This window comes from Sabethes cyaneus, chromosome 3 (assembly GCF_943734655.1).
Source record: "Sabethes cyaneus chromosome 3, idSabCyanKW18_F2, whole genome shotgun sequence".
In the NCBI taxonomy this organism is placed as follows: domain Eukaryota; kingdom Metazoa; phylum Arthropoda; class Insecta; order Diptera; family Culicidae; genus Sabethes; species Sabethes cyaneus.
In genome coordinates, this window is record NC_071355.1 from 56,978,566 (window position 1) to 56,992,407 (window position 13,842).

The window sequence follows — 13,842 nt, forward strand, 5'->3', positions numbered from 1 at the left end:
TATGACATGTGGTGGCTTTGTGCACCGATCCGTAGTGTCATTTTATTCAACGATGCTTATGATTTGAACTTTTTCCCCTCTATTTACAGAAACATGAGTTAAAACGTCCCGAACGACTGCCGAAAACGCTGCTCAAATAATCGTTTAGTTTCGATAGCCTGTTTAAAATAATCCACGGAAGAGATCAACGCTTCCACACATCCAATGCAAGATGGCACTGGTAATGTTGCCATGCGATCTACCATGGTGGTCCAATGTTCAGAAGAAGCTAACCCAGATAGAAGAGGCGACTTCACTGGACAGTATTCTCGAAGTAATGCAGAAGCTGCATGAGTTGTGCAAGTAAGTTACCTTTTCAGAAAATCACCTTAAATCCTTAAAACTTGGAAAGTCACATTGTTTTTCATTCCCAGTGTTAGTCTCGATCCGGATGACGACGGCAAGGATAATGCCGTCTTCGATGGGTTGCGTCACTTCGTCGAGCAAACACTGTCCGAGGAAGAGCGGGCCCACTTTTTGCAGCATACCGTCAAGCACATCGCCCGGTACGCACGGGATCTCAAACTGTACCGTCCACCACGGGGGCTCAGCTTCAGCCTCCAGCAGCAACCGGACAGCTACGAGTTGGGCTACCGGCTGGTGGCGGCCCTGCTGGCAAACGCTTTCTTCTCCACATTTCCAAAACGTACCGAGAAAACTCATCCGACGTTACAAGACTTCAATTTTACTTATTTTTTTAAAGGTTTAGTAGAGTGAGTAATCCACAGAATTCAAGTTTAAATGTTTCTAATCATTTTATATATTGTAGTAATAACACACAAAAAGCGAAATTCCGCAGTTTTCTAAACTACTTCGATTCGCTGGTCAGTAACTCATCAATGCTAGAAGGAACGCTCAAAGTAAGCCGGAAAGTTCTGACCGGAAAACAATGGTTAACAATCGAGGATTGGCTGGAGTGCGGTCTACCGCTGTGTGACGTAGAGATTAAACACGAAGGACGACTGGATAAGGCCAGCTCGGATACGATGCAGGCCGTATTCGCAAATTCCCGACTAGGTGGCAGTGTTCTAAGTGAGGGAGACACGCAGGAGTCGGTACAGTTTTTCACGTTTCCAGAATTGTTGGCTGTGCTGTTGTACGTAGAAGCGTTGGAGGATAATGAATCTTTACAAATTGAGAACGCACACCACATGGCTCGGATAATAGACCCTCGAGGAAGGGCACTGTTCGAGCGAATTGAACAACCCAAGAGAACCTCCCTGTGTTGCATCGACGCGGAAAACTATCGAGCACTTCCCTCGCAGCAGTTCGAAGAAGACGATATCTTGCGTGAATTGAATAAGTGCCTTTTAGCGTTTAGACAGAATACTACCTGCCCAGTGGTGGAAGTGAAACCGAGCGAGAAACAACGACCCACACGGTTAGATCAGTTGGAAACCAACTCTAGTAAGGGACGGCTCTCTCCGATCGGAGAGCGCGATCGTGAGGGATCAACACCCGGATCTCCTGACGTTTTCACAACTATTTTCATTCGACAACCTACACCCAACTCAAAACGTTCCAGCAGTGATTCTAACAAGCTGGAGAAAGACATCAACAAGAGACGATCATGGCTTTCACCCGAAAGACCAACTGGCAACGGATCGTCGTTAAATACCTCTACCGGATCGACCAGTGGGGTTCTGACAGGCGGTGGACATCGTGGAAAGTTTATAATACTGGGATCATCCGGCGAGTGTCTGCCGGTAAATAGGCATCCACTCGAAATAACGACTCGGACGGATTCATTTTCCAGCTGCGAATCCAGTAACGATGAGTTTCACAGCGCTCGAGGAAGCTTCGATGAGGATGATGAGGATGGTTTACGGGCGGGGAAGTACGCAACCGAACTGGATACCCCGGAACGGAGGTACCATTTTGCTCAAAAACTGCGAGAGGCTTTGCAGGACAATAATTCCGTTAGTACGGAGGATAGTAACTATGCGGTAGGTATTAGTGTGGCGGGATCACAACCCCGAGACCAAGATTTTCGAGTACGGAGAGGTGGTTCGTGTGGTTTTGTGCTGGACGGTTCGTTAGGAAGTACGTCGGAGGAGCGAGAGTGGTTCGATCGGTGCAATCGAAGACCGAATGGAATGCTGGAGCGAAAGGAAACCAACGAGTCGTCTCGGTACAGTTTCGATTCCGATTTGGGATCGGAGCTGGAAGAGGTTTACGAAAAGTTTGCCAAGTAAGTGGACTGTTAATTAGAATGAATGTGTGGTTTTTGAAAGAAACGTTTGGTTTTAGGTGGTTAGAGGAGCCGATTAACAGTGATAAACCAAAGAAACTGGATGCACGAGACGAAGCTGTTCTAAGATTTGCGAATTCTTTGCTGAAACGAACATTGAGTGAAAGCTTTGTGGGAATGCCCCTCACAGATGATGGATTAGTTGATGACAAAGGAGCCGAGGGAGCTGTGATCCTCAGTAATGGAAACCAAAAGAATAAGGTAGTGTTGAACGTAAGATCTCTGTCCTTGGAATTGGCGAAACATAAGCACAAACTTGCTGCTCAGTTGGTAAGTTCTACCGTTCCAACGCGTATTGTTTGGCAAAGCTAGGCTTCGCTTTGGTTTGATAGAATCGTTTTGCGTTTTTAGTGTAGTTTATTTTAAAGTATTTTTTTCTACCTTTTCGATCTATTTTGTTTCCCATTTTCTGTCCCGTAATTTTGGTTTGGTTTGGTTTCATTGTACCATACACAAAAAATCATCCGCTGCTTCAATCCACAATACCACAATACCTATTTGACAACACATATGTAGCGCAATGAATACCTGGCGTTGGAGCCGGCCAAACTCTTCAAGTGTCCCAACATGCAGTTAAATCAAACTGATCAGCGGAAACTTCTGCACCGGTTACGTTCTAGTACTTCAGTTTGTTCCACAACGTCTGATTTGCGTCCTCCGGCGGTCCCACCGAGGGCAAAGAGAAAGACGCGTCGAAGACCTGTCACTGAGCTGCATCGATCGTCACTCAAAACTCGCCTACAAAACTACAAACCGAACTGGTCCGTTTCCTACTATCAAGATGTTAAATGCGATGATGTTACGTTGAAGGTAGTATAGCTATCATTGTGTGTTGTATTTTTTGTTTACTTCAATATACACTTGTTTTTATTTTGGTTCCGTAACAATGCTTCTCCATCAATCGGATCTGTCAAACTAACCCTTTGTATTTGTATTGATAACGGTAAACATTAGATTAAGAGCAAATTTTGGCATCTTTCAGATATCACAGCTGGCGCAGAAACGGACGTTCAATATTAACTTAAGGCCGGTTGCTACTGGAAACTGGGGCTGCGGTGACTCAAGGCGTGGTGATGTTCAGCTAAAGATGGTAATCCAATGGATGGCAGCCAGTGTTGCCGGCTTGCCTTACCTGATATATTACACCGCCGGAAGTGAAAAGCTCTCCAAGGTACGTTGATTTATGTGGGACGTCACTATCGATGTTTCTTATCCACTCTCTATTTTCGTGTTATAACAATAGAGTCTGGACAAAATAACTCTCTTCTAATATTCGATAGACCACGAAAAATGACTGGTGTTCATGATGATGCCAACTTGACTTCAAATTCGTATTACGCAATAATTGCATCAACCGTCCTTTTTGGATACACAATTTCTTCCACCTGTTTCTCGGTTCTTCCCTACAGATCTTAACTATTAATCTGTATAGTGCCCTAGCGAATGTTTTGCAACATATTTCAATAGGTCGATTGTAAGTAGGTCAAATCGCGTTCGTAGATTAGGTATCTGTTATAGCCGATCTTGATCATATACTGCTGGTGTCGCTAGTATCGTGTACTGCTTTAAAATGTATAAAGATACGACCCGGCATTTCTGCAAAATGTGCCGTATGGTTAAAATTTGATCCGTTCTGGCATGCGGGGCGGGGTTTTTTTCTATTGTGCCGCGATAGTTACAGCAGTCGAGAAGCACTTGTTGTAGACGGGACGAAAAACTTCTTCAATTAAATCCTCTAGTAGTTTCTCCTCCCTCCAAATTTTGCATATAACTCAGTGTAGAGCTGTTGTCAGCGTTTCTTGGTCATGTTTATAAAGCTTTGATATCAGGTCCTAGGACACTAATATCTTCCATGCACATTTCGCAGGAATCTCTGCCAGCAGCTAGCGGTGCATACGCCTCCACCAATCTCCGCTATCCGTTTGTACGCCACCAAAAATAGTCCGCAACATCTTTCGTTCAAATACGGCAAGTGTACGTATGTCTTCTGTTACGTAAAGTTATTGGCTTCTACCTCTCGTTTCGATGCCCGCTCGCTGGATCACACTTTCAATAGCGATGTTGAAGTCCGTCTCTTTGCCGCAACCCTCTATACGATTGGAAAGGACACGAGAGGGTCTCCGAAACACGTGCGTAACACATCACTCGCTCCAGGATAGCTTTGATCAGCCGCGTCAGTTTGTCCGGAACACCGTTCTCGTGCATCATTTGCCATAGCTGTTCGCGCTCGACTGAATCTTATGCTATCCTGAAATTCACGAAAATATGATGCATGGGCACGTTGGACTCCCGATATTCCTAGAGGATTTTTCGGAGAGTAAAAATTTGATCCGTAGTAGCACGGGCCCCCATAAAGCCCATCTGGTACTGCCCTACGAATTCTCTTATTACTGGAGTTAGAAAACGTAACAAAATCTGAGAGAGCAGCTGGTAGGCGGCGGTATTTATAGCAATTTAGTTGATCGCCCTTTTTGTAGATGGGACAAACGAAACCATCCATCCACTCTAGCAGTAGTTTCCTCCTCCTTCCGAATCCTTGAAATTATACAGTAAAGTGGCGTTGCTAACGGTTCTAGGCCATTCTTCTTCTGTTATATCGGACCACCTCACGCTCGTTTGGAACCAGGTTTCACCCCTACACATCCCAAGCAATAAAAAGTTCGGATTTCACTTAAGGAACGAACTCGGAAGTTCATATTTGGTTCAAATTTAGTTCCGCAGGACTTTCTTGCTGAACAACATGATATAACATTTCCAAACCGAACTTGATTCCTAATAAAGTACCGTTAATATTTGTAGCAGCTCGAAAGTTCATCATGAGACTTGAAAGTTCAACAGGAGACTTAAAATTTCAACATGCGACTCGAAAGTTCAATATGCGACTTAAAAGTTTAACATGCGATTTGAAAGTTTGAAATTGAAGCGAAACTTCGACACAGACACTGAAACGGCGTTTTGATTGAATAGTGAAATTTATACCCCGGTATTAAAACAATAAAAGCATTTTTCTAAAACAATAAAAAGAAATGGTTTGTTCTATGCCTGCGGTAAAGCGAGTGGTGCTTGCATTGATATGGGTTGTGGCTGCAACGATGCGGCGGTTAAAAGCAACGATGCGGCGGGCCAAAGTAAAGGCAGATCTGTACTATCCAGAACCAGCGTGTTTTGAAAGCTCACAGGATTCTGGTTAACCTTTTTCTTGCGTTGGCTGTTGGCTGGCCGTGCATCTGATGAGGACTTACCCGGAGAATTCCTCACATAAGCCCATCACCTCATCGTAGGACCGGATGCCATTCCGCTTGATCGTACATTTGGAGGTGATGTTGGCATCCCGAAGCATTTTTTCACATCTTGAAGTCGCTGTGAATTGAGCCGCAGAATGTTTCCGGATTTGGAGCTTCGGATCCATTTTTCTGGCTCCGCCGAAAGCTCATTATGGCCTTGCGTTCATAGTCTCGACTACGGCAAACGGCATATCTGTAATCAATGAAGCTGTAATTAATTTTGCGTCAGTCAGTATTGTTTGCTTTGTATATAATTACTATCCTGAATTTTGCGAAAAATGTTGCTGCAGAAAAAATTACCGCTAGCCGCTGCTGAAACATTCAAAACAAACTGGTGAACTGTCAAACGCAAGTTCACATAAAGCTTCGCGAGTATTTTTTTCGAACCATCCAGTTCGAAAAATGTTTCGCGTGTACTTTTTCTGAACTTTCACGTTCGGATGAAGTTTCGCGCGCACTATTTCAAAACTTTAACGTTCGGATAAAGTTTTGCGCGTACTATTTCTGAACTTCAAGTTCAGATCATGACTTTCTAGTTCAAAAAGAAACCAGGGGCTGTGCTTGATGTTACAGTAAATGAGAAATCAGTACATCGAGTGAAATTTATGCAGATCTCATGTTTCACCAATGGAGCAGTGGTACGTGTCTAGGTTACCAAGAGGAGTACTCGAGTTCGAAACTCGAGGCAAGTTATGAAAATAAATTAATATTAATAAACAATCATTATTCTTCTGATCTAGGTTTTCAATCTAAGCTTATCATTAATAACCAAAATAAATGGCTTAGTTAAGGAAAAAGCAGGGAAAAGTGGAAAATTACTTTTTAATTTTGAGATCATCGACGTTTTTTTCGAACTGAACAGCGTTCTATACAGCGACCTAAGCAAACTTTTAACGAATTTTTTATTTCTGTTTGAAAGTTGCTTAGCATTCCTACTTGAAACTTGAAAGTACGGTTAGTTGTTTAAAATTAGGCTGAATAGAATTCTATTCATGATAATTTGGGTAGCTGATTAAGCTAAAAAATCCACTTTTATCGGAACCTTTGGTTGCTTGGGTCGTTACTTGGCCAAATTCTCCCTCGTGGTAATGGTCTCTTATCCCTCGTGCAAGGTATAAACCGTCGGTAGTTTTTAGCACACATGTACTGCTACTTGGTAATGGGCCAAGTCGATATCCGCACCCTGTAGGGAGCGTAAGTTAGTGCTGTTCAAAAAAAATCGATGATTGTCAAATATGGATGATTTGGTTCAAGGTTCGTTGGCCAGGTGATCTCCAGGTGACTTTGTGACTATATTTGCGGGGAAAGAGAGTACTTCTGATCTCCAGGAAGCTACCCAGCAAACCACAAATCGTATAATAATGTTTGAAAATCATCTTAAATATCGCTAAACAAACTCTAAATCGTACATAAAGCTTAATAAAGCGCACCCTAGTTTACATTTATTCGTACAAAATGATTGTAACTGATTCACATACGATTTTCGTCACAGAATTGTATAGCATTATGGAACTAATCATGTTGAGTCGAATTTCATCGTATACAAATACTTATGAATGTGAATTGTTTTCATATAATTTGCAGTACGTATATCGCCTCCAAAATAGTACGCATATGTTGGTTTTGTGCATCGAATGCGATTTTTCTAGATATATATCGGTACATATATCATATTTGTTGCTTTGATATGCGTACGCAAATGTTTGCTGGGTAGGGCCGGTAGAAAATAAGGTCATATGCTGATAGGGAAGGGGGACACTTTATCCTCGTGTCAGTGTAGGACGCTAAACAGTACTGTTACGATGGTCCTCCGGCGACACATGGGGTTGGTGCAGACCCTACAAGCCATCCGTAAAACATACTAGTACAGGAAGCAAATAATGTAAATAGGCACCGGAACAATCGGCATAGACCAAGGCAACTAAAAAGGATCAACGATTTGAAGCTTGGAACATGGAACTGCAAGTCTTCCAATTTTCAGGGAAGTACCGGCATCCTTTCTGACTTGTTGAGGGCACGAAAGCCAATCGACAGCCGTATGTGCAAGTTGAGGATTAGAGGCATTATCAACGTGCATAGCCCACACCTAGGAAGTGACGAGGACGATAAGGGCGCTTTTTACGCGCAGCTTGAACGTGAATATGGCAACTGCCCAAGATATGATGTCAAAATGGTTATCGGAGACCTCAACGCTCAGGTTGGCCAGGAGGAGGAATTCATACCGGTCATTGGAAAGCTCAGCACACACCCGCTTACGAACGAAAACGATCATCGACTCATTGATTTCACCGTCTCTAAAAATATGACCATACGGAGTATCTGCTTCCAGCACAGCCTCCCATATCGGTACACTTGGAGATCATCACAACAGATGGACTCGCAAATGACCCAAGTTTTGATTGATGGAAGGCACTTCTCGGATATCATCGACGTTAGAACCTATCGTGGCGCAAACATCGTATCTGACCACTACCTTTTGATGGTTAAAATGCGCCAAAGACATTCGGTTGTGGGATCTCCGCAAGATGCTTCGATCTGGGAGCATACGCCGCCGCACAAAGCTGATGATGTACAAAACGCTAATCAGACCGGTAGTTCTCTACGGAATTGAGACAGTAACTTTGCTTACAGAGGACATACATACGTGCACTAGCCGTATTTGAACGAAAGGTGTTGCAGATTATTTTTGGCGGAGTACAAACGGAAAGCGGAGAGTAACGAAGACGTATGAATCACGAGCTACAGGCACTGCTTGGAGAGATTCCTACCGTACACCTGGCGAAAGTTGGGAGATTACGGCGGGCCGGTCACGTCGCAAGAATGCCGGACGACTGTGCAGTGAAATCCGTGCTTTACAAGAACCCCACCGGCACCAGGAATAGAGGGGCCCAACGTGCTAGATGGCTCGACTAGTTTGAAACCGACTTGCGTGTGTCGAGACGCGCAACGAATTGGCAACAAGTAGCCCACGACCGAGTACAATGGCAAGAGTCACCCGGCTCTCGGCTGCTAAAGTAAGTAAGTACTTTCCGTTGCTGCCAATATTCGGTACCGTCACCCGCCACGGTACAATCTGGAACAACTTAAGTTACCTGAGGTCACTATTGAGTACGCGCAACGGCTTAGGCCTGCGCTGCCGGGCGACGGTGAGCTAAGTGAAGCCCCTCTCGAGGACTACTCAGAAAGCGTCATACCAGTCATCAACGGCGCAGCGAAAGGTGCCATTGGGCTCGCTGAGAGGAGTCGACGTAACGACTGGTTCGACGAGGCATGTCAGAGGATGTTAGATGGGAAGAATGCAGTGCGGGCGTCGATGCTGTAGTAGGGGACTCGTCGAAACGTGGAACGATATAGACAAAAACGATTTTCCGAGGTAAGAAGCGCTGCTTGGAAGAAATGGAGTGCGAGGACATGGAGCAGCTGTATCGGTCTCAGGAAACGGGTAAATCCTACAAGAAACTGAACGTATCTCACAAAGGCTTCGTGCCGCGAGCCGAAAGATCTTGAGATAAAGACGGAGGGATCTTGTCGGATGAACGTGAGGTGATCGATAGGTGGAAGTAGCACTACAAACAGCACCTGAATGGCGCGGAGAAGGAATACCAAGACAGCAGGGAGAATGACTACATCAGTACGGCGGATGATGGTGATGTGCAACCCCCACGATAGGTAAAGTGATCGTAACCATTGAGAACAACATGGCAGCTGGCAATGATGGCATCACAGCGGAGCTTATCAAGATGGGCCGGACAGGTTGGGTACCAGCTGGTCTGCAGACCAGCTGATAGTCAGGATCTGGGAAACAGAACAGCTACCGGAGGAGTGGAAGGAGGGAGTAATATGCCCAATATGCAAGAAGAGCGACAAGTTGGAATGTGAGAACTATCGTGCGATCACCATTCTCAACGCCTACTTAGATCATCTTTAGCCGTCTATCGCCACTAGTAGGTAGACCAAATCTTTATGCTGCGACAGATCCTCTAAAAACGCTGCGAACACCAAGTCCCTACGCACCACTTATTCATAGATTTTTAGGGCCGCCTGCAATACTATCGACTGCGAAGAACTATGAAAAATTATGGATGAAAACGGCTTTCCCGGGAAGCTGGCAAGACTGATTAAGGCCACGATGAGCGGTGCTCGGTGCTGTGTGAGGATTCCGGGCGCGTTAATAAGCCCGCTTGGAACATGCAGGGGACTTCGACAAGACGATGGTATTTCCTGTCTCCTGTTCAACATCGCACTAGAAGGTGTTATGAAACGTGCGGGATCTTCAACAAATCTAGTCAATTTATCTGTTTCGCTGACGACGTGGATATTGTCGGAAGGACGTCCCAGGCGGTTGCTGAGCAGTGTACCTAACTGAAACGTGAAGCAGTAAAGGTTGGAAAAGTGGTGGATACATTCAAAACCAAGTATCTGTTAGCAGGAGGAACCGAGCGTGATCGAGCTCGCATAGGCAATAGTGTGGTAGCTGACGGTAATGAGGTGGTGGTCGAATATTATACCTCGGGTCATTGATAACGTCACATAGCAACTGCCGCAGAGAAATACGCAGACGTATTATTACAGGAAGCCGCGCTTACTACGGACTCCATAAGAGCCTAAGGTCTGGCATTCTTCACCCCATACCAAATATCATGTACAAAACGCTAATAATGTTTGGGGTTTTAGTCACCGTAAAACTTTTTTTTTCTAGGTTTTGTTGACTTTTTTCGGTGAAATTCATTTAATTAAAACCAGAAAATAAAAATGCTAATAAGACCAGTAGTTCTCTACGAGCACGAAACGTGAACAATGCTCGACGAGGACTTGAAAGCACTGGTCGTTTTTTAACGTCGTGTACTTAGGATCATCTTAGGCGGTGTATGTGAGAACGATGGTTGGAGGAGAAGGATGAACCACGAGTTGGTGCAGTATGCAGAAAGTTGCTGGAGCTGGAAGGGTACAATAGCCAGGACATGTTGTGAGAATGCCGGACAACAACCCCGCAAAAATAGGCCGTGTGGCTCAGCCGTCTGCCCAAATCGCAGTATTGAGAGATCAGACAGCCGGGAACCATGCAGCATCGCACTTCCTAGCTTAGCTACTCAATTGAGCATTATTGGGTATGGCCGCGTGTAGGTGCTAGGTAGGGGCTTGCGGGGGCAAGAGCTTACTTGTTTGCCTTCCCCATGTCATACCCAGTAGACGTAAATGCCGTATCGACCTATATCGGGCGGACCCGAAATACCTTGTGATGTCCATCTTCTTCGCTCCGGGGTCAAGCTGGCAGAACGAACATATCATCGAGCGTAGTTGCTTGACTATTTTCGCCATGGCTGTCACAAATCAACTGATGATACTGTCAAATATGTTTTTACATGCTTAATAAACGTAATTGCGAATTAATTTTGTGTGTGGCAATTTTACCGTGGACCTGCACGCCCTTTAGAAATGAAAGAAATGTTTCACCGCCCAAGTAGCCAGTGAGCACTTAAAGAAGCAGAAATCTAGCTTTTTATTAGCCTATGGTGCACACCATATCGTGCAGCATAGTTCAATATGCCTATAAAAAGCTGCTAGAAAGCCGGTTTTGGCGAAATATCCGGCTACATTAGTGCTTGGAGCTTTACAAAAGTCATAAAACGTAACGCCTGTTGCGTAACGGTAAAACGTCAAACATAAAAAAATGCGAAAAATATATTGTACATCCTTTTTTATCTTCCCTCTCTGTTATGCTTATATGGCGCGTACTTTGTTGACGTTTCAAGATTGCTTTTTGTTATTATTTTCTTTTTTCGGTTAGAATTGAACCGCCAGCCAATCTGTCGATAGGAATAGGAATAGAGGAGTAGGGCAACGCCTTTACCAGTTGATCTGTAAACGGTAGTTGCGAGTCAGCTGCCAATAGCTCTACTTACATTACCGAAATTCTTAACTCGGATGTTTGATTTGCTTATCAAGGCGGAATGGAGGGAAAGATTTTGTTTTTCACATTTCTTCCATAAGTTGCGCTTTGGGAGAATTACTTACCTTTTATTTTATTTTTATGTGATAGCATTTCTATACATGTATAGAAATATTTCTTGCATATTATCCGTATGCATATGCCCTATAGATTCGTGTTGATGTTTATTTAATCGGCGGTGCAGGATTTTGCGTAAGACAAAAAGAGAGGGAAGCATTTTTTCTGTTATCACGCGTACGTTCGCAAGGAGATTTCCTGCAAGTGTGAGCAGTGTTCAAAATCTCTTTTGATGCCGGTAACGGCAATAAAGCTTGCTTAGAGCATCTAATCAGCTTTTCATAGTGCTTCAAGTAAATATTAATTCAGCATTGAGAATGCCATTTCAAAGCTGCTATGCTTGGACAATGCTGAATTATATCTGGCAGCATGTAACTTGCAAATTTAGAGCAGCTTTCAAGCTTAATTCAGTGCTTAGCGGTTACCTGGGCGTTCCATAGTCCATTTTAACTTGAAAGCAAGCATTCTTCTGGAATTATCTCATCATCTTTCTTTTTTTAGCTGGACACAATTTGCCGAGTTTTAAAGGATCGCAAATGGACCGTCGGCGAGCTGGCCGCTGCAACTCTATCGCACGCTAAGGATATCCTGGAGGATCCGCTATATTACAACAACGATCGGAGCTACTGTTCCTTTTTCGACAAACTGATCGGCTTGGAACGAACAGGAGGGCAATAAGGCTGATTCGCTCGGTCGCCGGGGGCTCACAGAACAGATTATGACTGAGAACAAAAAAAAAAAAAAAGACAGCCATCGAGGCCGACAGGGCACAGCGTTGCCAAGCACAACCGTTAGAAATCTTGTAAAACAAAAGCAATATTTTACTGTTTTATAGTACTTTATAGGACAGTTGAATGTTAGCAATGGCAGGAAGTAACTCAGTTTTGTAAATAGAATAATAAGTCAAACTCAGACACAAATCATGGCAGATGAAGTCTTCCCTCAAAGACTTGTAAACTTGATATGTCCACATGCGTGCAGGCAAAAAAAGTGTTTTTTACATGACAGACAAGAAAGCAAGTAGTGATCTTATTCGATAGGTAGACATCATAAAAGACTTTTCGAGTAAACAGACATTTCAAAACACAACAGCACTGCATGAAACACGTCGCAAAGATAGGCATCATTCTTGTTCGTTTTGTTCAAAATTGTCGATATCCCAATGTAGTATAATAAACTAACAAACAATGTCAACTGCTTCCAACATCGCAAGACAGAGAGCCAAACATTATATAGCCGTAAGAAACCAAAACATTAACATATATTACTAATCGTTCAAATTAGCAGATTTCACTGGAACGGTATCCGATAACATACAACAAAAATGCTAATCCGAAGGAAAATACATGCATGATTCTGTAACAGGAATGTAACGGACAGCCGATGTTTGTGAATTATTATACAAAAATCAAGTTTTATATAGAATTATTATACGCTTACCACATGACGAGAGAATAAATACGATGTGTATTAAATTAACTAAAAATTTACTGATTGAAATTAGTCGTTCATGGCGTTTTATTTGGCCCCCGTTTCCCGTATTTATTAGGTTTGTCTAGTTGCCGCCGGGAAGCGTGCAGTGGCGCCAACTACGTATCGACAGCGAAAACCATTGGGAGTGGTAAAGCTCGCGTGCTCGGGCAAAAGTTCGTTGCAAAAGCTTTAGACCAGTATTAATTTCTTGAGAGCTACCTGAGGTGTGTTTCCTTGCTACGCAGGTTTATAATACTGTTACATCAATTGATTATTTTTTAGATAGCCAACGAAAAAGTTACATTATGCATTCACTTTCCTATTTTATCAAATTTATGGTGAATCTTGAAGAACAAGAACAGTACAATAAATAATAAAAAGTATATCCGCCCAACGTGGGGCTCGAACCCACGACCCTGAGATTAAGAGTCTCATGCTCTACCGACTGAGCTAGCCGGGCTGTTGTTCCCCGTGTTTTCTCTGATACAATATGTATCTGCTGAAACTCAACATGAATACATGAATACGTGGCAAATTGATATTTTTAGCTTTTGCGCAACGCACACTCCTTAGCCTACCTTTATGTTGAGATATAAATGGCGCGATTATGCGCTTGTTTTATTATGTTCTATGATTACTACTCTCGTGACAGTAAAGGTTCGTTGTGAAAAAATAATAGCGATCTTGAGCTCCCTTGAATTGCCTAAGACCACAAGAGCGCACGCACGATTCCCATGGCTTTCCCATGCTACGATGGTTCGTAAATAATTACTATCTTTTCTGTTCGC

General features: G+C 43.6%; 1 protein-coding gene and 1 non-coding gene across 2 annotated transcripts; one reads left to right on the plus strand and one right to left on the minus strand.

Annotated features, from left to right (window-relative positions):
• The first annotated feature begins 211 nt into the window (after positions 1-211).
• LOC128743875 (uncharacterized) lies at positions 212-12,259 on the plus strand. Its single transcript, XM_053840561.1, has 7 exons — positions 212-342; positions 414-752; positions 809-2,230; positions 2,290-2,560; positions 2,807-3,100; positions 3,273-3,461; positions 12,083-12,259. Exons 1-7 carry the CDS (start codon positions 212-214, stop codon positions 12,257-12,259), a joined length of 2,823 nt encoding a protein of 940 aa, XP_053696536.1.
• A 1,182-nt stretch (positions 12,260-13,441) lies between these two features.
• Positions 13,442-13,514, minus strand: Trnak-cuu (transfer RNA lysine (anticodon CUU)). The gene has a single exon. It is a non-coding gene; the product is annotated as a tRNA-Lys (tRNA).
• Between the last annotated feature and the right edge of the window lie 328 nt (positions 13,515-13,842).

What these genes read in the sequence shown, in the direction of transcription:
- LOC128743875 (XM_053840561.1), top strand. Translation starts at nt 212, where the DNA reads ATGGCACTGGTAATGTTGCCATGCGATCTACCATGGTGGTCCAATGTT. An exon ending in AAGCTGCATGAGTTGTGCAA is followed by an intron (nt 343 to 413) that starts GTAAGTTACCTT and finishes TTTCATTCCCAG; the next exon opens with TGTTAGTCTCGATCCGGATG. An exon ending in GAAGTGAAAAGCTCTCCAAG is followed by an intron (nt 3,462 to 12,082) that starts GTACGTTGATTT and finishes TTCTTTTTTTAG; the next exon opens with CTGGACACAATTTGCCGAGT.